The sequence below is a fragment of the Euprymna scolopes genome, chromosome 46 (genome assembly GCF_053919585.1).
Source record: "Euprymna scolopes isolate OS-2025 chromosome 46, ASM5391958v1, whole genome shotgun sequence".
Classification (NCBI taxonomy): domain Eukaryota; kingdom Metazoa; phylum Mollusca; class Cephalopoda; order Sepiida; family Sepiolidae; genus Euprymna; species Euprymna scolopes.
Window position 1 is genome coordinate 139585534 of NC_136527.1, and position 27511 is coordinate 139613044.

General features: G+C 36.4%; 1 protein-coding gene across 4 annotated transcripts in view; it reads left to right on the forward strand.

The window, feature by feature from the left end:
* Positions 1-345: 345 nt before the first annotated feature.
* LOC145271186 (matrilin-1-like) overlaps positions 346-27511 on the forward strand; it is a 98241-nt gene continuing 71075 nt past the window's right edge. For 2 of the 4 annotated variants that reach the window (XR_013865735.1, XM_080126722.1), the window contains exons 1-3: positions 346-730; positions 4593-4696; positions 22773-22803. Coding sequence is in view for 2 of the 4 variants with exons in the window: in XM_080126722.1 (XP_079982848.1) it covers positions 4616-4696; positions 22773-22803 (112 nt within the window). In the remaining 2 variants the exon portion in view is untranslated. The remainder of the gene's footprint in view (positions 731-4592; positions 4697-22772; positions 22804-27511) is intronic. The other 2 variants (XR_013865734.1, XM_080126721.1) reach the window with 1 other exon arrangement.

The following is a 27511-nucleotide window of genomic DNA, read 5'->3' on the forward strand; positions in this document are numbered from 1 at the left end:
GCAAAATCTAAATATCCCATTGATATATCAGGCTTAGAAGTTTAATTCAATGTGCATATGTTTTTGCAAATAATTATAAAATAAATAAATAAATATATATATATCTCAGGTAGGTTGCTTCATTCTTATATTCTATATCAGCTCGGTCACGTGATTTAGAGCTGGCTTGTGATTGGAAAAGCCAAGGATTAAATGGATTTCAAATCTCGGATCGCGAGAATTAGCTCCTGCCTGTGATTGCAGCCACCACCCAACCTACCTATATATATATATATATATATATATATATATATATATATATATATATATATATATATATTCCCCTTTAGTTTAAACACATAAACTAACTACGTTGTCGAGGTTAATAATCTGTAACGAATAAATGGATAAATAATATTCGTGCATACTATCAATAAAGTGCCCATACAAAAATAAAACTGGAAACTTATTGAAAGAAACCGTCTATACCAGCTCTTTTTTCACTACCCAACTCACACGTAATAAAACTATTATCTAATGACACACAATGAAAGAAATTGATGAATAATGTATTTTTAAAGCAAGTCACATTTTCAAGTGTTCGTGACCAAAATCTTGATTCACGACTTATTTATAAGAACCTTTACTTTACTCAGAGCTCACAAAGAGGAAACTACCTAAAGCTAACTGCCTATATTCAAAACTATTTGACCCAAAGAAACATTGACGCGACTAACAATTCGAATCCCAGGTAGGTTGCTTTATTCTTTTTCTTGAATTAAAATGATTGCTACGTGTGTGTCATCGTTGCTGGTTGGATGGTCACACCCCTAGGTGTATCAGAAATTTGTAGGAATTTTTGACGCCCCTAACACGAAACTGCAAATAAAATATTAAAAAAAAACTCGTAATTTCTCTTTTAAAAGTGGGTTGTTTATTTTCTTTATGGATTATACTTCCAAAATAAACTATTAAAGTTGTATAAAAAGTAATAGAAATATTTTTTAAAAAACAGTAATGAAATTAATTTAATTTTACGAGTTCAATATTTTTCAATTTTTAAACTTTAAAAATCTATCAAAATTCTATTGATTCTATTTTTACAATATTTTCAGGGTCAGTGTGAAATTGTATGCTCTTTCCAATAAACCGAATATAATATCTTAGACAAACGTTTTTTTTTTAATTCACGCCCCCCCCCATTTTCAAATGTCTATTAAAAAGTAAATAATTAATTTACTCACCAAAGTTTTATATATCACAAATTGAAGATAAAGATCAATAAATAAAATATTCAAATTTTAAATAAAAAAATAGTGTTTTCTAGAAAATTACCTGTAAAGTCCGAAGTTTAAAACCTTTTTTTAAACCACGTTGTTTGTTTTTTTGTTTGTTTGTTTGTTTTTTTTTCTAATGACACCTTAGTCCTTGCTCCTTTAATTGAAAACAAAATTAGGGCTTGAATTACATTTTTCGAGGGGTTATAAGCTTCGAAAGATAGCGGGTGGAATTATTCAATAGTTTTCACGAAATTTCTGACACTGCTACCACACCCCTTGTTCGAGATGAAGTAGATCCATTCCACAAATGGATTTTACCGCAGTTTGCTTGATCTGTGTTAGTTAATAGAATTTCTTGTGTGTGGAAAGAGGAAAGAGGTTTGTGGTTTCACCTTTTATGTACTCGGTCACGTGATTGAGAGCTGGCTTGTGATTGGACAAGCCAAGGAGAAAATGGATTTTTTTTTTTTTTTTTTTTTTTTTTTTTTTTTACAAAGGCATCACCACATTATCAAGGCCCAGAGGCCACTCAAGGATAAGGGTTAAAGAGTGTACAGTAGAAGTTGGTCAATATAGTAATCATTAGTAATGAAAATTTGGTAAATTTAATAACTTATATGGAACGGCTCATCAAGAACTTATTTACTTTAGACTTGAACAAAACCATATTGTAGTCAGCCGGAAAGCAGGAAAACGGAAGACAATTCCACAGGCGTGCAGTTCTAAGAAAGAAGCTTTGTTCATGGAATCTACGTTTAGGTTTAGGCACAGATAAAGAGTGGGGGAAATTATTGATAGTGTTTACAGCTAGACGAGTGTTTCTTGTGAAAGTTTGGCGAGGGGGGACCATAGATTGAAGCTCAGTTGAACACTTTCCATGAAAATAACGATACATCAGAGACAAACTCGCAACATCTCTTCTGTGAGATAGAGGTTGCAAGGAGGAGAAAAGGACATCTCCTACGAGGCTACGATTTCAAATCTCGGATCGTGAGAATTAGCTCCTGCCTGTGATTGTAGCGAGATTTGGATGCTACAACCACCATCCAAGCTACCCTATATATTTCCTTTGAGTTTAAATGTGAAATAACCACTAGAAGATGAGGATAAATGGATAAATAATTTTCATGTATAAATAAAGTGTCATACAAAAAATATCTGGAACCTCGTAAACCTACACAGGCATCACCACTTATCAAGGCATAGGGGCCACTCGAGTATAAGAACCTCAGAAACTGTCTATACTGTGGCTTTATTCTTTTTCTAAATTAAAATAATTACTTGGTTAAAATACCATTTTGTTTGTCCATTCAGGGTACATATTGATACGCATATAAGCCGTTGGTTGTGTTTTTTATGGTATATCAACCCTTTTCAGGTTATTTAATGCCGAAGCCAGGGATTTTGAAGAAAAACAATTTAAAAAAAAAATTTTTTTTTTTTTTTTTTTTTCAAGTCAGTTTGTATTCAACCCATGGTTGGGAGCCTAACAGGTACTACCAGTCCGGGTCAGAGTGGACCTCGGAGCAATTGCAATTAAAGGGTGGCTGCACACTCCCCAACGCCCGCAAGCTGGTGCCTCGCCATCGGATATAGTTTAAGGTCATATCCAGGACCGCGATTTTAGGAATGTAGATGTTGCAATTGTGATGCTGTTGTTCCTAGGATGAAATGTAGGATTTTATTATAACGACCACATATAACGGGACTCCAAACAGAAGATGATATACTGTTTATATCACAACGACGATTGTGACTATTCTTGGGGACTTCATAACATATTTTTCGTAACAAAATACTAGTATCTTTTGCTGGTTGGATGACCACAATCCTATAAATTCCTTTCTCTTTTGTGTTTATTGATATTCATATTAAAAACGCCCCTTTTCACGTATTTAAAAAGAAAATACAATTTTCTTATATATGGCTTGTGGAATTGCATTCACTAGCAAAAGATCTAGCTAATTTTCATATTCTTTTTAATTAATTTGCACATTCATTTTAATTAATTCCCTATTAGTTTTTTTCGGTTTTCTTATGGGATGATCATCTTTAGTTAACTATTACGTGGAATTATATTCATGCAGATATTCTACATGATTTATACTTGCATAATATTTGCGTAAAAAGTTTACAGTAAACACAAAATTGTTTCCATATATATTTATGTATACGTATATATTTTTGTTTAAACTATCTATCTATATACCTATAAAAGTGAATGTGTCTGCGTATCTGTCTGTTTGTGTATCTGTCTGTCTGTGTACATTTCCCTATGATATAACTCTGTCAAAGAATAAGACACCCATAGAAACATTCACTAGCAAAAGATCTAGCTAATTTTCATATTCTTTTTAATTAATTTGCACATTCATTTTAATTAATTCCCTATTAGTTTTTTTCGGTTTTCTTATGGGATGATCATCTTTAGTTAACTATTACGTGGAATTATATTCATGCAGATATTCTACATGATTTATACTTGCATAATATTTGCGTAAAAAGTTTACAGTAAACACAAAATTGTTTCCATATATATTTATGTATACGTATATATTTTTGTTTAAACTATCTATCTATATACCTATAAAAGTGAATGTGTCTGCGTATCTGTCTGTTTGTGTATCTGTCTGTCTGTGTACATTTCCCTATGATATAACTCTGTCAAAGAATAAGACACCCATAGAAACATTCACTAGTAAAAGATCTAGCTAATTTGCATATTCTTTTAAACATTCATATTAATTAATTCCCTATTAGTTTTTTCGGTTTTCTTATGGGATGATCATCTTTAGTTAACTATTACGCGTAATTATATTCCTGCAGATATTCTACATGATTTATACTGGCATAATATTTGTGTAAAAAGTTTTACAGTAAACACAACATTGTTTCCATAGGTATACGTATATATTTCTACAGACTGGAAATTTTATATACAGGGTACTGAGATTTGGGAAAATCTTTGTAATCCGTTTTCGGTCAGAAATTTGGCTGTTAAAGGGCCAAAGTTCAACGATTTGACCTTTGAGAACGCCACCAAACTCCTCCGCCAATTTTGGGTCTAAAAACTTGAAATTTTAGATATATGTTCCTTGGACATGGATCTAACTTAATAACTTGATTTGAATCTAAAACAATAAATGTTAAGGGGTCATAATAGTGGTCAAATATAAAAAAAAGTAGCCATTTTTTTTTTTTTTTTTTGCTCAGCATACACCTCCAAACACCCGGCCAACGCCGGGCACCCGTGCTAGTATTTATATATAATGAATTGAATTTCTGATTATAACAAATATCGTTGATTCTATGAACTGGAACTTTTGTCTTCAGCATCAATTTGTTTCCATCACGGGATGAACAGAAAATCAAAGCAAGCAGAGCATCTTGCCATCAAGTCGATATTACTCTGCGCGTTATTTACTGCGTTTTTTCTGGTATGTACCCCTTTTCCTAGTCTTTTCTTTCTTCCTTCCACACTCCTGTACTTTCCTCTTTCTTTTTATTTTTTTTTCTTAACATTTATTGGCGGACAGGGGGTGGGGGTGGGCTGATTTGTCCGGTCGCAAAATATGCTTAAATATGATATTTTAATTTGCCTAGATTTCGTATATCTATCTATCTATCTATCTATCTATCTATCTATCTATCTATCTATCTATCTATCTATCTCTGTCTATCTCTCTATCTATCTATCTATCTATCTATCAATCTCTCTATCTATCTATCTATCTCTCTATCTATCTATCTATATATCTCTCTATCTATCTATCTATCTCTCTATCTATCTATCTCTCTATCTATCTATCTATCTCTCTATCTATCTATCTATCTATCTATCTATCTCTCTATCTATCTATCTCTCTATCTATCTCTCTATCTATCTATCTCTCTATCTATCTATTTATCTATCTATCTATATCTCTCTCTATCTATCTCTCTATCTATCGCTCTATCTTTCTATCTATCTATCTATCTCTCTATCTATCTATTTATCTATCTCTCTATCTATCTATCTCTCTATCTCTCTCTATCTATCAATCTATCTATCTATCTATATATCTCTCTCTCTATCTCTCTCTATCTATCTATCTATCTATCTCTCTCTCTATCTATCTCTCTATCTATCGCTCTATCTATCTATCTATCTATCTATCTCTCTATCTCTCTCTCTATCTATCTATCTATCTATCTATCTCTCTATCTATCTATCTATCTATCTATCTATACTCCTATGAATTCGTTTTTCTTTTGTGTGTATTGATATTCATATTAAAAAAAAACTCTTTTCTATTTATTTATTGTATTTATTTGCTTCCCCACCAAAGCAAATTAGGCACAAGGCCGTTTTTAATGTGGGGTAAAAACCAGCTCCCCTAAAAGTAGGCAAAAAGGGGGCACTCTGGTTACCAAAAATAATAATTGTCCCAGTATAGAGGGTTTCCTCTCCATTGACTGGTACAAATTATCTTAAGCGCAGCATCTTCAGAACAGATACTACACTTTGATCCCGGCCCGAAGGCCAAGATATTTATTTGCTCCCCCACCGAGCAAATTAGGCACAAGGCCGATTTTTTTTATGTGAGGAGTGAAGGGGAAATGGGGACCAACTCCCCGGGGAGTAGGGGAGCTGGATAGTGACAATTGGTATAAAGGGTTGCCCCTACATTGACCAAGGTCTTATATTGGTCTTTGCTTGCAGCATCTGCCGGAACAGATGGTATGTATTTGCTCCCCCACCGAGCAAATTAGGCACAAGGCCAATTTTTAATGTGAGGAGTGAAGGGAGGGGGAAGGGAAAAGGGGACCAGCTCCCGAGAGGTGGGAAATGGGAGCTGGTTAAAGGTCAGCATGTGGGGTTGCCCCCACATCTGGTCTTTGCTAGTCATAGCCTGCAGTATCTGCCGGAACAGATGGTATTTATTTGCTCCCCCACCGAGCAAATTAGGCACAAGGCCAATTTTTAATGTGAGGAGTGAAGGGAGGGGGAAGGGAAAAAGGGGACCAGCTCCCGAGAGGTGGGAAATGGGAGCTGGTTAAAGGTCAGGCATGTGGGGTTTCCCCCACATCTGGTCTTTGCTAGTCATAGCTAGTCATAGCTTGCAGTATCTGCCGGAACAGATACTACACTTTGATCCCAGCCCGAAGGCCAAGAACAATAGAAAAAAGCAAGCCTCTTTTCTATTTAAATATTTATTCAAAAAGAATATTCCAAATTTTACAGAATTTTTTACAATAAAAATAATATAAAATGTGAAAAAAAATCTTTGTAAATATGGCATGAGGCCAAAAAGGGTGTGTGGGGGAATGAGGGTCGGGAGTTGTCCACTTGGTCTATTTCCTATAACTAGTTGCAGTCACCACAATACCACATGCACTCTAGGGGTTGGATCTACTTAAAATCCCAGATGACATGAACAATATTTACAATACTTTCTTTTTCTGTTTTTTTACAATAATTTTTGTTTTTAAAATTTATTTGATAATGACTTTATTTATAATGAAACAATGAAGGTGATGCGTATGATATATGAAGGATGAAATGGTGATGCGTATGATATATGAGGGATGAAATGGTGATGCGTATGATATATGAAGGATGAAATGGTGATGCGTATGATATATGAAGGATGAAATGGTGATGCGTATGATATATGAGGGATGAAATGGTGATGCGTATGATATATGAAGGATGAAATGGTGATGCGTATGATATATGAAGGATGAAATGGTGATGCGTATGATATATGAAGGATGAAATGGTGATGCGTATGATATATGAAGGATGAAATGGTGATGCGTATGATATATGAGGGATGAAATGGTGATGCGTATGATATATGAAGGATGAAATGGTGATGCGTATGATATATGAAGGATGAAATGGTGATGCGTATGATATATGAAGGATGAAATGGTGATGCGTATGATATATGAAGGATGAAATGGTGATGCGTATGATATATGAAGGATGAAATGGTGATGCGTATGATATATGAAGGATGAAATGGTGATGCGTATGATATATGAGGGATGAAATGGTGATGCGTATGATATATGAAGGATGAAATGGTGATGCGTATGATATATGAAGGATGAAATGGTGATGCGTATGATATATGAAGGATGAAATGGTGATGCGTATGATATATGAAGGATGAAATGGTGATGCGTATGATATATGAAGGATGAAATGGTGATGCGTATGATATATGAAGGATGAAATGGTGATGCGTATGATATATGAGGGATGAAATGGTGATACGTATGATATATGAAGGATGAAATGGTGATGCGTATGATATATGAAGGATGAAATGGTGATGCGTATGATATATGAGGGATGAAATGGTGATGCGTATGATATATGAAGGATGAAATGGTGATGCGTATGATATATGAAGGATGAAATGGTGATGCGTATGATATATGAAGGATGAAATGGTGATGCGTATGATATATGAAGGATGAAATGGTGATGCGTATGATATATGAAGGATGAAATGGTGATGCGTATGATATATGAAGGATGAAATGGTGATGCGTATGATATATGAAGGATGAAATGGTGATGCGTATGATATATGAAGGATGAAATGGTGATGCGTATGATATATGAAGGATGAAATGGTGATGCGTATGATATATGAAGGATGAAATGGTGATGCGTATGATATATGAGGGATGAAATGGTGATGCGTATGATATATGAGGGATGAAATGGTGATGCGTATGATATATGAAGGATGAAATGGTGATGCGTATGATATATGAAGGATGAAATGGTGATGCGTATGATATATGAAGGATGAAATGGTGATGCGTATGATATATGAGGGATGAAATGGTGATGCGTATGATATATGAAGGATGAAATGGTGATGCGTATGATATATGAAGGATGAAATGGTGATGCGTATGATATATGAAGGATGAAATGGTGATGCGTATGATATATGAAGGATGAAATGGTGATGCGTATGATATATGAAGGATGAAATGGTGATGCGTATGATATATGAAGGATGAAATGGTGATGCGTATGATATATGAGGGATGAAATGGTGATGCGTATGATATATGAAGGATGAAATGGTGATGCGTATGATATATGAGGGATGAAATGGTGATGCGTATGATATATGAAGGATGAAATGGTGATGCGTATGATATATGAAGGATGAAATGGTGATGCGTATGATATATGAAGGATGAAATGGTGATGCGTATGATATATGAAGGATGAAATGGTGATGCGTATGATATATGAAGGATGAAATGGTGATGCGTATGATATATGAAGGATGAAATGGTGATGCGTATGATATATGAAGGATGAAATGGTGATGCGTATGATATATGCGGGTGATGGGCGGGGGTAATGAGAGCCTTAAAACACCCCAAAATAAAGAAAAATAACAGTAATAAAAAATAAATGAACCAAATAAAACGTTAAGCGATGAATGTGTTAATCAGGACACACCCTTACCTATTACCTCCTTCTATCGCATCTGATTTTGATTTTAAGTTGGTGTTTAAAATACAAAATCAGATGCCGATGAGAAGGCGGCTCCCCCCCACGCCCAATCTCTATGCGTGAAACCCACACTACCAGTCACTGGCGTAGCTAGGGGGGTGGCGCCCCGGGCGGCACACCTGAGGGGCGGCATTTTGAGAGGGTAAAAATAGAAAGTAGAAAAAATAAATAAAAATAAACAAAAGTTAACAAAAAACATGAAATTTTATACCAAAAAGGTTGTAAAAAATCGGAATTTTGGGGGGGTATCGGAATCAGAAAAAATGTGTCCCTATTTTCTGAGCGTCGGGGGGGCGGCATGGGGGCGGCATGGGGGCGGCATTTTGAGATGGGAAAATCGAAAATAATGCTAACAAATTCATACTTAAAGGGGAAATTTCATATAAATTTTTATCGAATAGGTGCGAAAAGAAAGTTGGATATTTGGGTGTATATACACTGACATCAAAGAGGAAATAACATTAGATGCGAAAGTTTGAATTCATTAATTTTATTAGTCCAATTCATGAAAGTATCAAAGGTTTGTTTTTGTAGCATACTTTTTATAACTCCTTGTAAACTTTACTTGTCCAATTCATGAGGCTAAGATTTTGAAAGTATCAAACGTTTGTTTTTGTAGCTGAACTCAACGTCTTGTAGATGGGGGCCAAAAGGTTGGTGTTCCTGGCTAGAACTCTGAGAATTCTGATTGGGGTTCCGCGATTGGTGAAGCATTTCCCAACCTTATCCCCAATCACTTAATCGAATGCCAAAGAAGACCTAGAGGGAAATCACAATTCCTTAATGAGTGCTTAGAGCGATGCCAGGGTCCCTTTTTTTTTAATTACATTTTCACCCCAAACAAGGCACATTGCCACTCAGGTGTAGGGGGCTACTATCAGGGTCAGCAACTACTGGGGCATTATGTAGGGATTTGGGCAGCAAGATGTCGGTTCACGTTGCATTTGAACCTCTGCATGTCAGTACAGTTAGGGAAGCAGGATCCTGGAATGGAATTCCAGAGTCTAGCGGTTCTGGGGAAGAAACTACTGGAGTAGAAAGATCTTTTACATCTAGGGATCTCTACTGTGTGGGGGTGGGATTTAGCTGCCTGTCGGATTTGTCGAGGGTGTCTGCGTCGTGGGGGCACAAGTGTCTGCAGTTCGTCAGAGCATTCACCATTAAAATACTTGTAGAACAAGCAGAGGGATACAACGTTTCGTCGATGGGACAGAGGCTGAAGCTTAGATGCCAGTTCAGGGCCTATCAGATTGGCGACTCTTTTTTGAACCTTGTCTAGGAGCGAGAGACTAGTAGTAGATGCACCAGCCCAGATGTGACAACAATACTCCATACATGAGCGAATGGTGGCCTTATAGAGGTACAGGATACTTTTAGGTGTCAGTAGTTTTCTAGCACGGTAGAGAGAGCCTACCTTTTTTGCAGCGGCCCTGGCAATGTTTCCAATATAATTGTTCCAGCTCATGTTTCCTGTGAACGTTAGGCCAAGCAGTTTGAAAGATGTACTCTCAGACAGGGAGTCACTGGCCATTGCTATTGGTGGCAGAGAAGGTTTCTTGTAGTTATTGAAAGAAACCAGTTTGGTCTTGGCAGCATTGAATGTGACCATCCATTTATGTCCCCATTCCACTACAGATTGGAGGTCATCCTCTAGTGTTTTTGCCATTTCTTTAGATATGTGTTCATTTGTTTTCCTGTCAGGCTTGTTATAGAGTGTAGTGTCATCAGTATATATACCCATCTCAGAGGCAGTTTTGTCGGGGAGGTCATTAATAAATATCAGGAACAATAGAGGTCCAAGAATAGACCCCTGAGGCACTCCCGCATTTATATCACACTGTTTAGATGTTCGACCGTCGAGGACAACCTGGATTTTTCTCTTATCTAAGAAGGATTTTATTATGCAGACCGCAGGCAGAGGAAGTACAGCCAGCTGGTAAAGGATCAGCAGAAACACGTAAGTAGCACATGCCTCTGCTCTACCTTTTAAGGGACAATCCCTTCGAAGCCAACCCCTCACAGACCTTGGTCTGTACTTATCTAGACAGAGACTGGGTCCAAACCAAACACCAAGGATCCGGACCGGGCCATCCATCCAGACAAAAGCGCCAGGCAGAGCATTCGATCCCCGCCAAGCGGCCAACCTCAGGCAAACGGATTTGCTGAAATTGACTACGGCCCCTGTAACTTTTTCATAATGCTTGAGAGCCTTAATCACCGTAATAATATCAACGATGCTCGAAACAAATACAGTGACATCATCGGAAAACGCGGAAACCCTGGCTCGTGCACCACCAGGAAGAGTAATACAGTGCAGGGCCAATCCAGCCACCCTGGACCTCACGTTCCTAAGGAATGGTTCCAACGCGAGGACATATAACATGGGCGACAGCGAACACCCCTGTCGCACTGACCGAGAAACCGCGAACGGCGCCGACCACACCCCATTGACCTGCACAACTGCCGTCGGTCGAGCATATAAAATGGAGATCCATCTGCAGAAGACGGATCCAAAGCCGGCAGTCTCTAAAACAGCCATCAGGACACGATGATCAACCCTATCAAACGCCTTGGACTGATCTAAATTGATCAGTGTTGCTTTGGTGTCGTCTTATAGGCTTTCTAGGACTGTACAAGTCAAATGCAAATTGTTTTGAATTGATCTCCCCTCCTGATCAGCGTAGTTCTGATCTGGTTCGATCAAGTCAGTGATAACGACCTGCAAACGATTCGCAAGAACTCGGGCCAGGATTTTCAAATCCGTATTCAACAATGTTGTGGGCCTAAAATCATCCAACCCCCCAACATGTGTGTCCTTCTTCTTCAGAAGTGTGACCACGCCTTTGGTAACCTGACTTGGGATGGATCCTGTGTCAAACCAGTGGTTAAATACACCTGTCAGAATCGGAACAAATATGTGCGACAACCTCAAGTACAGCTCGTAGGGCAGTCCATCGAGTCCTGGTGATCTATTATAGGCGACCTGCTTCATAGCAGCAATGATCTCACACTCTGTAACCCGACCATCACAACTAGCCACTTGGATGCGGAGTCTGGACAGCTGTGCGAAACGATCTTCAAAGTGCACTCGAAACCGCTCGCAAATCTCCCAAACCGACACTAAGGAGTGTCCTTCCGGGCTCTGAATCTTATGAATATAATTATCCGATTTGCACCCGAGCAAATGGACTCGTTCTGATTTGTCCACATTCACAGCTTTGTTGAGCATCTTTTTAATTCTAGCCCTAACTACCTGGCCCTGATATCGCTCCCTAGCCAAACGACTCAGGTCCGCCTTAGCTAGCCTATCTCTAGGGAATCCCCCCCTGCCACCGCCCGGGATAGTCTATCCTCTAGACGCTTCTCTGCCTTGGCCCTATCTAGAGCGAGGCGTTGGCCATATTTGACAGAGAAGTCTCTAATACTAGATTTGGTGTTTACCCACCACCTACTCCCGGTAACCTCCCCCCACTACTCCCTTCTTGATGTGTTCAGTTAGCCTTTCCCGGAAGTCATCTATCTCCAGTAAGGAGGTATTTAACTTCCAGTACCCAGCTAACTTGGCGTTCCTATCTAAATCTAACCTGGCCACAAGTAGTTTGTGGTCAGAGTGACCTAACCAGTGGAACGTGGGACAAGATATGTATTCTATATTGCCAAACTAACAACCGATCCAAGTAAGTACTTGAAACGGACGGCCTGCTAGAGAGCCACGTCCACATCTCCTGCCCTGGATGATCCACCCGATACCTGTCTACCAGATCGCATCCAGCCATCAGGTCCGACAGACTGGTTTCACACCCATCCGTCCCTCTAGTCCTGCCCACCTTATCTACCCTGGGATCAAGGATGGTATTCCAATCACCCACTAGGACTAACCGTTCCGAACCCCCGAGAAACACCTCCAACCGCCGGAAAAAGGAAACCCGATCCCGTACGCAATTGGATGCATACACCGCGACGACTCGAAATGCTCTATTTTCCACGGCAACATCGGCCACGATCAGTCTACCATCAGTATCTGCGTGAACAATGCTAACCGTTGCAGAAAGTGTGCGACTAAGTAACAAAGAAACCAGCGTATGCTGAAAAGACATCATAATGCCCCTCCAGCACCCGATGATTCTCAACTGAATTGTAGTGAGTCTCCTGTAATGTATCCACATCTATGTTCATGGACATGAGGTCCCTCAGTACCCTAGTGGCTTGGCTTCGGCACCTCATGCCCCTTACGTTCAAGCTAGCAAGTTTCAAGGACGTGGCCATTGTGCCTATTCATCGACAACCACCGTCCTAAAGTCTTTTGTAACCAAGATGCCACAGGATTGGGCGAGGTTGCCTGAAAGCAACTCGGACGTTACTCGTCCATCTCGCACAATACCCCCAACATCCAATGGGAATGTTAACTTCAGGGCCCTATAAAAACTAGGGTGGACGTAAATAGGGACCCTCCCTTCGCATCTGGGTGCCAGATAATTGAGGGAGTCGTGCCTCTCTTGCACTTCGCCTCCTCAATCATATTCCACATGGCTTTTGTGCGACCAACTTTTGTGTTGCGCACAAAGGTCATGACTAAGGGGGTGTTTGGGAAATTCTTAGGGTTGGAGATTTTCTTTCCCTCTACTTTGTCTAAGTTTCAGAGCAGCCTAAGTAGACCCCTATGACGTTGCGTGATATAACTATCAGCGTGAAGGGGGTCTACGTCGCATATCCGATCTCCAGGGAGATAGGGGAGATTCTTCGTCTTCTCTCTCCGTATAGGAGAAGCAGAGGCAGCTGTTCTGTTGAGGGGTGTCTCCGGCCTCTCCCGGGACCAAGATCTAGCAACCGCTGGTGGGGGGGGGGAATCAAAAAGGGTGGGGATTTTAGTTCAGCCGATGGGGTTTTGTTTGGGGGTTTTGAGTGACTGAACCGTAGAGACAGTATTCTCTACATTCATGGGGGATGTGGAATAGGACCCAGCCTCCTTGGTTTTTTTTTTGCTTTTTGCTTTCTTTTGGTTTTTCGGCCTTGGCACTCTGCCGTTAGTTTTCTCCGGTTGTTTTTCCTTCTTTTGCATTCTCTTTCCTTCCACGCGCATAGTCGTCAACGGCTGAATGAACACGTGTACACCGAAGACTTTCATTTCTCAACAGAAAATAAACGACATGTTTATTTTATTCCAGCATTTGAGTTCTTTGTTTCCTTCATTCAATTCGTTTCATTATTTTTTCTTGTAGCGAGTTAGGGTATTTTATATCCTGGTCCGCAACACCTGACACCTCCAGGCATAGCCATCGCTTACTTTTGCTCTTCTCATAAGCTGACAGCTGTGTCCGCATGAAGATCAAGTTTTCCACCTTGCCAGTAACTTTTTTTGTTGGCAAAATCCAGTACTCCAGCTGGGGTTTTGAGTTGGTCACATAAAGATGTGAAATTCATATTTTTTTTTTACACTTTTTTTCTTCCTGCCCTGAATTTAATAACTTGTGTGTCTTTTCCATTAATGTAGGAACTGGTGTGTGTGTGTTTTTTTTTGTTTTTTTTTCCGTTTTTCTTTTCTTCCTCTTCTAAATTGTTGTCTCCTGCTTTGAATTTGCAATGCACGCCGCGTTAAAAAACATTGCACCTCATTTTCAGTGGCTCAGCTTTATGTTATGGTGATGCTCGGCTTACTCCAGCTGTTGACATCAGTGTTCCGGTGACAGCCGAGCAGTTGCTGAGTTACGTCTGGATCACTCTCTGCACTAGTACCGAAAACCCTTCTGATTCGGATGAGGAGATCGGATTTTTTTCTCTTTAGGCCGCTCACAGCATCGATTTTTGTTTTACTGGTGGAAGAACTCGCAGACGACCCTGTGGGAACTGACCGACCTTGTATCTCAGGGGGGCTGCTCTGTTGTGGAGGGGGTCTTCGCAGTCTTCCCATTTTTTCTGACCACGGTACTCCAGCCGTCAGGTGTCGTTGCTGTTGGCTTCTAAGGGGCTGCTGGTACCACCGCCGACGGTTTGGCAGCTACTACCATAGGCTGCGGCTTTCTCCTGGGACATTCCCGTGCCATATGCCCCTGCTGTTGACAATTCCAGCAGTGGGGCCTGCGACCTTCCACTATGATGCTCATCGACCATATGTCGCATGTTGCAAAATTTGGAAGTATAATGGGGTATGATCCCACACATTGGGACGATTCTATTTATAATTATGATTTTGTCAATTTTGACCCCAACTTTAAGCCACAAAATCATTTTGTAGAACTAGCTGACGGGAGTCGAGTCAATGATATCGTTTTGAAAAGAGGCAATTCGAAAATCTCGCTAAAGAACAATAAAGGTGAATTGTGTTTCTGTATTCTAGAAAACGCTCTTCTAATCCCAAAATTTAAACAAAATATATTTTCTGTACAAGCTGCCACAAAACAAGGTGCAAATATAAACTTTAACCCAAATAAATCAAAACTGGTATACCCGAATGGAACTGTATTCGACATTAAAGAAAATGGAAGACTATATTATTTAAATAGCTGCCTGTCATGATCTACAGACAATACCGCGAAAATGATATTAATAAAAATATACACACAGAATCTGAAATAATAAATGACACACAATATCGCGAAATTATAGGTAGTCTTATATATTTAATGACTGCAACCAGGCTCGACATATGCTATACAGTAACAAAACTGTCACAAAAATTATCACGGCCGACAATGAAGGATTTAAACAGAGCTAAACAAGTCCTGCGTTATTTAAAAGGAAGTAAAGAATAGAAGTTAGTATTTAGAAAATCAAGAAATCCCCTAAAATTAGAAGGTTTTTCGTATTCAGACTGAAGAAACAACGAAGATCGAAAGAGTGTATCTGGATATTGTTTCAGACTCCCAGAAAATGTGCCTATTATTTCATGGAAATCTAAAAAGCAACAGATTGTATCTCTCTCTACGTGTGAAGCAGAATTTATCGCGATCACACACACGACACAGGAAGCACTCTACCTTAAAAATATCCTAAAGACTATTTTAGAGCCAGAATTAACTAAAAGCCCCGTAATAATTCATTGTGATAATCAAGCCAGTATAGTCTTAGCACAGAACACAATAATCAACCAAAGATCTAAGCATATAGATATAAAATACCATTTCATAAAAAACGAGGTGAAAAAGGAATACGTTATTTTGAATTACATATCATCAGAACAAAATATCACTGATTTATTCACGAAACCTGCAACAAGAATAAAGTTACAGCGTTTTTTTCTCCAAACTTGTTGGGGCATTCGACTGAATAATTTTGTTTTCACGGCCCTGTGTGCAGTGGCGTAGCTAGACCTTTTGACGCCCGGGGCGGTAGTAAAATTTGCCCCCCCCCGGCATTTGGGTACCCGGAAAATTCGTCCATGAAAAATTCTTCCATGGAAAATTCGTCCATTTTTGATAGGTAGGAAAACTGGTCCATTATTATTAACTTAACATTTATTCTGTAGTTGCTTAATTTTCATACCTTGCGAAAATTAGTTCTATGGTATCTAATTTTCCTAAATTCAATTAAATTAAAATTAAAATATGAAAACTGATTTTTGATATTTTTTATTCATTTGAGATTTTATCTGTTTTCCTTTTGTTTTAAGTAGATGGTGGGGGTTGCCCGGGGTAATTTTGTCCGATCCCCCAGCTAGCAATTGTAAAGTTTACAAGGAGTTATAAAAAGTATGCTACAAAAACAAACGTTTGATACTTTCAAAGTCTTAGCCTCATGAATTGGACAGTAATAAAATTAATGAATTTAAACTTTCGAATCTAATGTTATTTACTCTTTGATGTCGGTGTATATACACCCAAATATCCAACTTTCGATAAGAATTTATATGAAAGTTCCCCTTTAAGTATGAATTTGTTAGCATTTTTTCGATTTTCCCCTTTTACCATCTCAAAATGCCCCCCATGCCGCCCCCATGCCCTCCATGCCGCCCCCCGACGCTCAGAAAATAGGGACACACTTTTTCTGATTCCGATACCCCCCAAAATTCCGATTTTTTACAACCTTTTTGGTATAAAATTTCATATTTTTTGTTAGCTTTTGTTTATTTTTATTTATTTATTCTACTTTCAATTTTACTCTCTCAAAATGCCGCCCTCTGACATATGCCGCTCGCAAAATAGGGACACCTTTTTGCGATTCCAATAACTACAAAAGTTCCGATTTTTTACAACCTATTCGATATAAAATTTCAGATTTTTTCTTAGCATTTTTTCGATTTTCTCCTTTTACCATCTCAAAATGCCGCCCCCATGCCGCCCCCCCTGACGCTCAGAAAATAGGGACACATTTTTTCTGATTTCGATACCCCCCTAAATTCCGATTTTTTACAACCTTTTTGGTATAAAATTTCATATTTTTTGTTAACTTTTGTTTATTTTTATTTATTTTTTCTACTTTCTATTTTTACCCTCTAAAAATGCCGCCCCCTCAGGTGTGCCGCGGGGTTCGCGGGGTTACAACAGTTGTAAATGGTTTAAAATCGGCTGGAAGTCCCTTGAAGGTCATTGATATCAACAGGCTATCGCTTATTATTTCACCTGAGAGTTTTAAGGCATTGGCGGTTGTTTCTGCCCTTATAACGTAGTTGGTGGTCGTTTCATCCTCGTTATGTTTCAGAGATGTTAGTTCTGTATATAGTGATATTATTTTCGGTTTCGCTTTTGATAAATAATGTTCTCTTAATATGTTCAATGCTTTCCTTCCATCATCCAATGCGTCTCTTATAATAAGAGACAGATTTCTATCGTCTAAACGTTGAATCAGTTCTGCAAAAACAGTCGCGTTTTTTTTTTTGAGAAATTCAGGGTCGTTTGGATTCTCTGTTGTAGATTGTATGACTTTGTGTAGTTTTCGAATCCTTAGATATCCCAGAAATTTTACCTGCCACAATTCGAATTTAGATTCCGATCCGTCAAAGAAAAGACGGTGGCTGGGTGCATAATCTGTTAAGTTCTGAGATATTGTGTTGAACAAAGATGGCGGCGTAGTTCAGATCAGTAACCAAGATGGCGGCCAAGAATCAAATGCGGTCCGTGGTGTAGTTAACCTGTTAAGTTCTGAGATATTGTGTTGAACAAAGATGGTGGCGTAGTTCAGATCAGTAACCAAGATGGCGGCCAAGAATCAAATGCAGTCCGTGGCGTAGTTAACGGCGAACTGATTGAATCCAAAAGTTGACAATTTTTATAATAATTTTGAAACGTTTTCATTGGTTGTTTAGCACAGCCGTTGGTTATAAAAATGATTGGCGAATCCATTCGTCTCATACCCCCATCAGAAGTCTGATGGCAATGGTCTCCTAGCGGCTTCAGCTGCAGGGAGATAGGGTAGTAGTATTCATCAAAGATTCGTCACTTGACACTCAGCCCGACAGGTGAGGAGCGAGGAATCAGCTCAGCACCTGTCAGACTAAGGTACGCCACCTGGGTAACACCTAGGAGGTCCATCCTCCCAGGCCTTGCCACTGGGCTTCCCGGTGGAGTAAGTTCATTGCTTACTGCGTGAGGCGCCCTTACGGGGGAATGCTGACGGGGTTACTCAGGCAATTTTTACAATTGCAGGAATGCCCCTCCTTTAGGGGAGCCTGATGGATCCCCACTTTTCGGGGCTTGTGTCACATTTTGCCGAGGTGAACGGCAAATAAATAAATATCCCCATTAGGAGTCAAAAGCATTTTACACTATCTATCTAAAAAAGTGAATGTGTCTGTCTGTGTGTTTGTGTGTCTGTGTGTCTGTCTGTGTGTTTGTGTGTCTGTGTATTTGTCTGTCTGTGTACATTTTCCTACGCAATAACCCTGTCAATTTTTAGTCTACAGACTCGAAATTTGATATACAGGGTACTGAGATTGGGGAAAATCGATGTGATTGGTTTTTGCCCAGAAATTTGGCTGTTAAGGGGTAAAAGTTCAAAGATTTAACTTTTGAGAACTCTACCAAACTCCTCCGACAATTTTGGGTCTAAACACTCGGAATTTTAGATATAGGTTCCCTGGACATTGATCTAACTTAATAACTTGATTTAAGCCTCGAACAATAAATGTTAAGGGGTCCTAATAGAGGTCAAATTAAAAAAATTGACCGCTTTTTTTTTTTTCTTTCTTGCTCAACATACCCCTCCAAACTCCCGGACAACGCCGGGCGTAAATGCTAGTCTTCTATACTCCTATAAATTCGTTTTTCTTTTGTGTGCATTGATATTCATATTAAAACCCCTCTTTTCTATTTAATGTACTTATTTGCTTTCCCACGAAAGCAAATTAGGCACAAGGCCGTTTTTAATGTGGGGTAAAAACCCGCTCCCCTTAAAGTAGGCAAAAAGGGGGCATTCTGGTTACCAAAAATAATAATTGTCCCAGTATAGAGGGTTTCCCCTCCATTGACTGGTACAAATTATCTGTGCCGCATCTGCAGAACAGATACTACACTTTGATCCCAGCCCGAAGACCACGAACAACAGAAAAAAGACAAGCCTCTTTTCTAATTATTTAAAAAGAAAATACAATTTTCTTATATATATGGGTTGTGGACTTGCATTCACTAGCAAAAGATCTTTCTAATTTGCATATTTTTTTAAACATTCATTTTAATTAATTCCCTATTAGTTTTTTCGGTTTTCTTATGGGATGATCATCTTAAGTTAACTATTACGTGTAATTATATTCATGCAGATATTCTACATGATTTATACTTGCATAATATTTGCGTAAAAAGTTTACAGTAAAAACAAAACTGTTTCCATATATATTTATCTATACGTATATATTTTTGTTGCATCTATAAAAGAGAAAGTGTCTGTCTGTCTCTCTGTATACATTTTCCTACGAAATAACTCTGTCAATTTTCAGCCTACAGACTCGAAATTTGATATACAGGGTACTGAGATTTGGGAAAATCGATGTGATCGGTTTTCGGCCAGATATTTGGCTGTTAGGGGGTCAAAGGTAAAAGATTTGACCTTTGAGAACTCTACCAAACTCCTCCGAAAATTTTGGGTCTAAACACTTGAAATTTTAGATGTAGGTTCCTTGGACATGGATATAACTTAATAACTTGATTTGAGCCCGAAACAATAAATGTTAAAGGGCTATAACTGGGGTCAAAGTTAAAAAAATTGACAGCTTTTTTTTCTTTTTTTTTTTTGCTCAACATACATTTCCAAACGCCCGGGCAACGCCGGGCTGAAATGCTAGTGTTATTATAAAGTTGTGATTTCAAAAAGAAAATGTCCCCAGTGAGTGAACAGTGGACGAGGCATAAAATATGACTAAGTTCAGCATTTGCCCCCACCCCCCTATTCAACCCCAAAAATCCCCAGGGGTGAAAATGAACAAACGGTGCAGTTATTGAGATGAGAAATTTGTATGGCCTTCCTAACCCTTAACTTATGTAAATTTGAGTTCTGTGCCGTGCAAAAATAAAAAGAAATGACTAAGTCCATCATTTGCCCCCCTCCCCCTTCTCATTTATTCCCCAGAAGTCTCCAAGGCCTTAACATATTTAAATTTGAGTTCAGCATCATGCAAAACTGCTAAATAGACATACACTAAAAATTTTGGACAAATATGATAAAATAGTCCAAAAGATGGAATGTTTTCATTAGCCCTAAAAGAGCTCCTGGATCACACCCAAGAGTTATCGCAAACCATAGACAAACAAAATTATATAAAAATCATTTAGTTGCAACTTTTCAGAAAGTTTTATAAAAATCCAAGGCATCAATTTTTTTTAAATAAGCACAAAGTATCAATTTTAGTCATTTAAACCCGAAAGGCACCCCTGTGGGGAGGGGGGAAGTTTTCCTGGAAAATCCGTTCTGCTTATGTTTTACTCATATCATGTTTAATGTTTGTGCAAAATTTCAAAAAATTCTAAGGTGAAGGTTCATTATTATTATTATTATTATTATTATTATTATTATTATTATTATTTATAATATTAACATCATTATTATTTTTATTTTTATTATTATTTTTTCCTATTATTATTATTTTTATTATTTTTATTTATTATTATTTTTATTTTTCCTATTATTATTATTATTATTATTATTTATTATTATTATTATTATTATTATTATTATTATTATTATTATCATCATTATTTATTATTATTATTATTATTAATTTTTTAATGTTATTTAATATTTTTCAATTATTATTATTATTATTATTAATTTTTTAATGTTATTTTATATTTTTTCAATTATTATTATTTTTACTATTATTGTTATTTATATTATTAATATTAACAATTATTATTATTTTATTATTATTATTATTATTATTATTTTTCGTATCATTATTGTTATTTTTACTATTATTTTTATTCATGATTATTTTCTTATTTTTATTTTTTTAATTGATTTTATTATTTTTTACTATTATTTTAATTTAGTATTATTTTTATTATTTTTTATTTATTATTTTTATTTATTATTATTCTTATTAATTTTTTAAATGTTATTTTATAATTTTTCAATTATTATTATTATTATTATTATTATTATTATTATTATTATTATTATTATCATCATCATTGATATTGTTTATATTAACATAATTATTATTTTTAGTATATTTATTATTAATTTTCCTATTATTATTATTGTGATTTCTATTATTATTTTTCTTATTTTCATTTTTCTTATTTTTATTTATTATTTTTATAATTATTATTTTTCATATTATTATTTTTCCTATTGTTATTATTATTATTATTATTATTATTATTATTATTATCATTTTCATTTTTACTATTATTTATATTATTATTTTTATATATTATTTTTATTATTATTTTATTCATTTATGTGGTTATTGTTATTTTTATTATTATTTTTATTATTTTATTTTTATTATTTTTATTTTCTGATATTTCCTATTATTATTTTTGTTACTGTTATTATTAGTGTTATTTTATTATTTTTATTTATTATTATTATTATTAATTTTTTCAACGTTATTTTATAATTTTTCAATTATTATTATTTGTTATTTTTATTATTATTATGTTTATTATTATTATTATTATTATTTTAATTATTATTATTATTTATATTATTAATATTAACATCATTATTTTAATTTTTATTATTATATGTCCTAGTATTATTAATGTTATTTCTTTTATTATTTTAATTTATTATTATTTGATTTTTATTATTATTTTTCCTATTATTATTGTTATTTTTGTTATTATTTTATTATTGTTATTATTATTTTTATTATTTTTATTTTTATTATTATTTTTCCTATTATTGTTATTTTTGTTATTATTGTTATTATTTTTTATTATTTTTTAATTATTTTTATTGTTATTATTATTATTTTTCCTATTATATTTGTTATTTTTATTATTATTTTTATTATTTTTATTTATCATTTTTATTTTTATTTTTATTTTAATTTTTCCTATTATTATTCTTATTTTTCTTATTTTCATATTATTATTTTTATTATTTTTATTTTTATTATCATTTTTCCTATTATTGTTATTTTTGTTATTGTTATTATTTTTTTATTATTATTTTTATTGTTATTATTTCTCCTATCATATTTGTTATTTTTATTATTATTTTTATTTATCATTATTATTTTTATTTATATTATTTTTTTCCTATTATAATTCTTATTTTTATTATTTATATTATTTTATTTATTTATTATTTTTATTATTTTTCCTATTATTGTTTATTTTTTAATATTATTGTTATGTTTATTATTTTTATTGCTATTCTTATTAATTTTTTAATGTTATTTTATAATTTTTCATTTATTATTATTATTAATATTATTAATATTAACATTATTACTTTTATTCTTTTTATTTATTTATTTATTATTTTTATTATTATTTTATTAATTTTATTTATTATTTTTATTTTTATCGTTATTATTTTTATTTTATTAATTTTTGTAATGGTATTTTATAATTATTCAATAATCATTATTATTTTAGGTACTTGTCAATAAGGCCAGCGGCTTTAGAGGTGAGCATTTTCTGCTTTCGGTTCAAAGCATATTTTCTAAGTGTGATCAAATTGCCAATTTATTTAAAAACATTTAGTGCAAAAAATTAATTCAGTCAACTTGTTTATGTAGTAGAGCTGACATCTATTCAATGTAGCCGCCTTCAGCCTCAATCACCGCCTCGATACTGATCCAGAACTGAGAGCATGTACGAGCCTTTTTCAAGTCTCACACAAAATACACACTCATATTTCAAGCTGTCATATACATACGCGCACACAAACATACGCGCCCACGTCCACACATGTACACTTACTCACATTCACGTATATATACACACACGCTTACGTATACACATGTACTCACACATGGACGACGTCACTTCCGCTTTCTAGGGAAATACACATGCGCAAAATACACTCTGGAAACGAGTATAAAAACAAGGCGATAAGCTGTTTCTAATTCTCTTTGGAACCAACTCTCAACTAGAGAGGTTGGGCGAACAAGCCGCGCGCCATTTCGGCGCGCGCACGCGCACCTCACGGCCACTTCCTACTATGTATGGGGCACGAGCTAATGACTGTATGTATACATTCTCACTCTTTCTCTCTCTATCTACTACTGGCCACTAAGAACACCTTCGCGTAGCTGCCTACTAACTGATGACAACTCTGATATCCTCTCCTTTGTCTACACGCTGGACTACCATTCTCAATTTTCCTACAACATTTATTTCTCTTCCCACGCGCGGACATGTTATAACTAAAATGTTCATTTCTTTCAACAGCAAATAAATGACATTTATCTTATCCATTAATTGTGTCTTTGTTTCCTTCAATTCCCATTCGTTTCATTATTATTTTGTAACGGGATTGGGGTATTTATATATCCTAGTCCCCTACAAGCATACCTTTTCCACAAACGCTGACGGAAGCTTCGCGAATATTTGGCCGATGTCGGCGATCAGGCTGGCTTTGGTGTTGTGGGAGGTCATATTGGTGATGTTCTCGAAGTATGATCAAACGAAGTAGTCCAGCAGTTTCAGGTCGGGGGAGGAGGGAAGCCAGTGAGAGAGCCTCGGTTTCTAGACTTGTGGGTCAGTGCCGAGTTCTGCTGTCACACCCAGGGTTTGCTAGTGGCAATCTGATTATACCAGGAGTCATCACACTCTTCAGCACATCCACGTACACTTTGGTGTTGACTTTCAAGCAGACTTTGAAGATGTGAGGTGGCATGATGTGGCCCTCAGTTGAGACCACATCAAAGACCATAACCGTAGGTCGTTCGATGTGTAGAACTTTGCCCTCGAGCGTTGAACCGTCCGATAAATATTTCGATGTTAAGAAAACAACACTTCAACTTTATTTCAAACTTTTACTAAAAAAATCAATTCAGGTAACTTGATTATGTTGTAGCGCTAACGTCTATTCAATGTAGCCGCCTTCAGCTTCTATCACCGCCTCAATACAAGTCTGGAACTGAGCTCCTGCATTTTTCTACAAGTGTCATCTTGGCGATGTTCTTGACGTATGACCAGGGCAGGGGAAAAAGACCACTGGGAGAAGAGTACAAAGTCGTCGCACTCCTTCTGAAGGCAAGCTTGGGTCTCTTTGGACTTGTGGGCCGGCACCGAGTCCTGCTGCCACACCCAGGGTCTGCCAGCAGCCACCTGATTGCACCAGGGGATAACCACACTCTCCAGCACATTCAGGTACAATTTGGTGTTGACTTTCAAGCCAACTCCAAAGATCACAAAAATATTTTATGCATTCTTTTTCGCTTTTGAAGTCTAGAATGTGATTTATCCTCTCGCTACAAAGGCACTCTTGCCGCCGCCATTTCAACAACAGACTTAGCTCAGAATTTATTCACAAATAAAAATTAATAATAATTTTTATTACTTCAACCCGATCATCGTCCGGAAACAAAAAATTACTTTTAACCAAAATAAACGTCACATCAACCCTACAGGTCTGATGTGGCCTCTCTTTAGTGTTACACCACACCCAGGGTCTGCCAGCAGCCACCTGATTGCACCAGGGGATAACCACACTCTCCAGCACATTCAGGTACAATTTGGTGTTGACTTTCAAGCCAACTCCAAAGATCACAAAAATATTTTATGCATTCTTTTTCGCTTTTGAAGTCTAGAATGTGATATCCTCTCGCTACAAAGGCACTCTTGCCGCCGCCATTTCAACAACAGACTTAGCTCAGAATTTATTCACAAATAAAAATTAATAATAATTTTTATTACTTCAACCCGATCATCGTCCGGAAACAAAAAATTACTTTTAACCAAAATAAACGTCACATCAACCCTACAGGTCTGATGTGGCCTCTCTTTAGTGTTACACCACACCCAGGGTCTGCCAGCAGCCACCTGATTGCACCAGGGGATAACTACACTCTCCAGCACATTCAGGTACAATTTGGTGTTGACTTTCAAGCCAACTCCAAAGATCACATTATCAAACATAGACTGAGATGGAGTGGGCATGTGGTGAGGATGTTAGACAGTCGACTTCCCAAACAACTCCTTTATGGCGAGCTCGCCAAGGGAAGACGTCTGGCTCAAAAGCCTAAATTAAGATTCAAAGATTGTTTGAGGTTCACCTTTAAAAAAATGTGAGATAGATGAAAGAACCTGGGAGAGTCTTGCTTTGGACCGTAGAGAGTGAAGGACCTTGCGGGGAGGTGTGGGCAAGTTTGAGATGGATTGAACCCAGTATGAACGGCTGAAGCGCGATATCCGGAGAGAGATGCCAGAGTTTGGCAGGGCTTAAAAGTCACCTTCATGCGGCCCATCACTGATTTGTTTTCATGTTTCCGTATCCCTTTTTTTGTTATGTGCTATATCAAGTAATGGCAAGGTTCGAAAACGAATTTGCGGCCATCATGTGTATGTATGTGTATATGCTTGTGTATATACATATATATATATATATATATATATATATATATATATATATATATATAATGTGTGTTTATGTGCTTTTGTGTACAATGTATGTATATGTGTTGCATTTGCCATTAGTTAATTATAGTTACATATATATATATACATTTTAAGCCCCCCAATCTTTGGGTGGAGCACTGTCGTAAATAATCTCACCCGCTACTTAATTGGCTGAAAATGCGAAGCTCGTTGTTTGTTTGTTTACGAACAGTCGATTTGAGCACTATAAAAGTGGTGGCGGGTGTCTATCTAAATAGACATTCCGACGAGCTATTTACGGGCGTCGATTCCATGGTTGAGTGGGAGAACTGTCGACTGTCAACACGACGGTTCTAGATTCAATCCTTGGCTTGGGAGAGATGCTAGTCTAGCGGCACTGATGAGTTGTGATACAACGAAACAGGACTGTATGTCGATGACTACAAATATATATATATATATATATTTATTTATTTATATATATATATATATTTATTTATTTATATATATCCAATTTTTTATGCATATTCATTGTATGTGTATGTATGTATATATGTATATATGCTACTGGTACCATGTCATGTAATATACTACTGGTACTATGGTACTATGTAACCCAGTACTACATGGTTGGGTCACTAGCGACTAAACTGGTCCCCCACCAGACTTGTTTGGTGTGGAAGGTGGCTAGTCTCCTTGAAGGATTAAAAACAAGACCTTCAAAAGGACGAATGAACCCTTTTCTGGGTCAACAGCCAACTAGCACCGTGTATATTTGTGTGTGTGTATATATATGTGTTGGGGTGAAGAGGGCTCCCATAAGCCGTGGTGAAGGCAATCTTTCTAGAAGAAAATCTCTGATATAAATAACCATAAAGCGGGAGACCAGTACCCGCATTAAGCTGGTCTGCAGTTTAACTTGTTGCTGGCTATCTTGCTCTTGCTTGTTGCTGGATCTCAACATTTTGAACCGAGAGAGAGAGAGAGAGAGAGAGAGAGAGAGAGAGAGAGAGAGAGAGAGACTTAGCTGTCGTACAAAGCTAAGACTCTGTAACATCATCTGTGTATAGATACTCCCTCAGGCATTTGTCTATTAAAATGGTCCTGTGGCGATGGAAGTAATTTTTGGGCTCATGGACTTTAAGTTTAAGTGTCTGAGGGTGTGGCACTCGTCTGACAAGATGTTGCAATCATCACATTATGCATGTATGTATGTATGTATGTATATCTGTATTTTGTATGGATTATGTTTGCATGAATGTATGTATATATGTATGTATGTACATATCTGTGTACGGTATAATCATGTTGACACACCGGTTTTCATCAGATCATCGAAGTTGAGCAACGTTGAGCCTGGCTAGTACTAAATGGGTGACCATTTAGGAATTCTAGGCACTGTATGTTATCTCCGCTTATCTCGGCAAATTTAAGTGTCTGAGGGAGCGGCACCCGTCTGACAAGATGTTGCAATCATCATGTATATATATGAATATATATATATATATATATGCAAATATATTTATATTCATATATATATATATTCATATATATATATATATATATTCATATATATATATATGCAAATATATATTCATATATATATGCATATATATATATTCATATATATATACGCATATATATATTCATATATATATATGCATATATATTCATATATATATGCATATATATATGCATATATATATGCATATATATATATATATATATATATATATATATATATATATATATATACGCATATATATATTCATATATATATATGCATATAT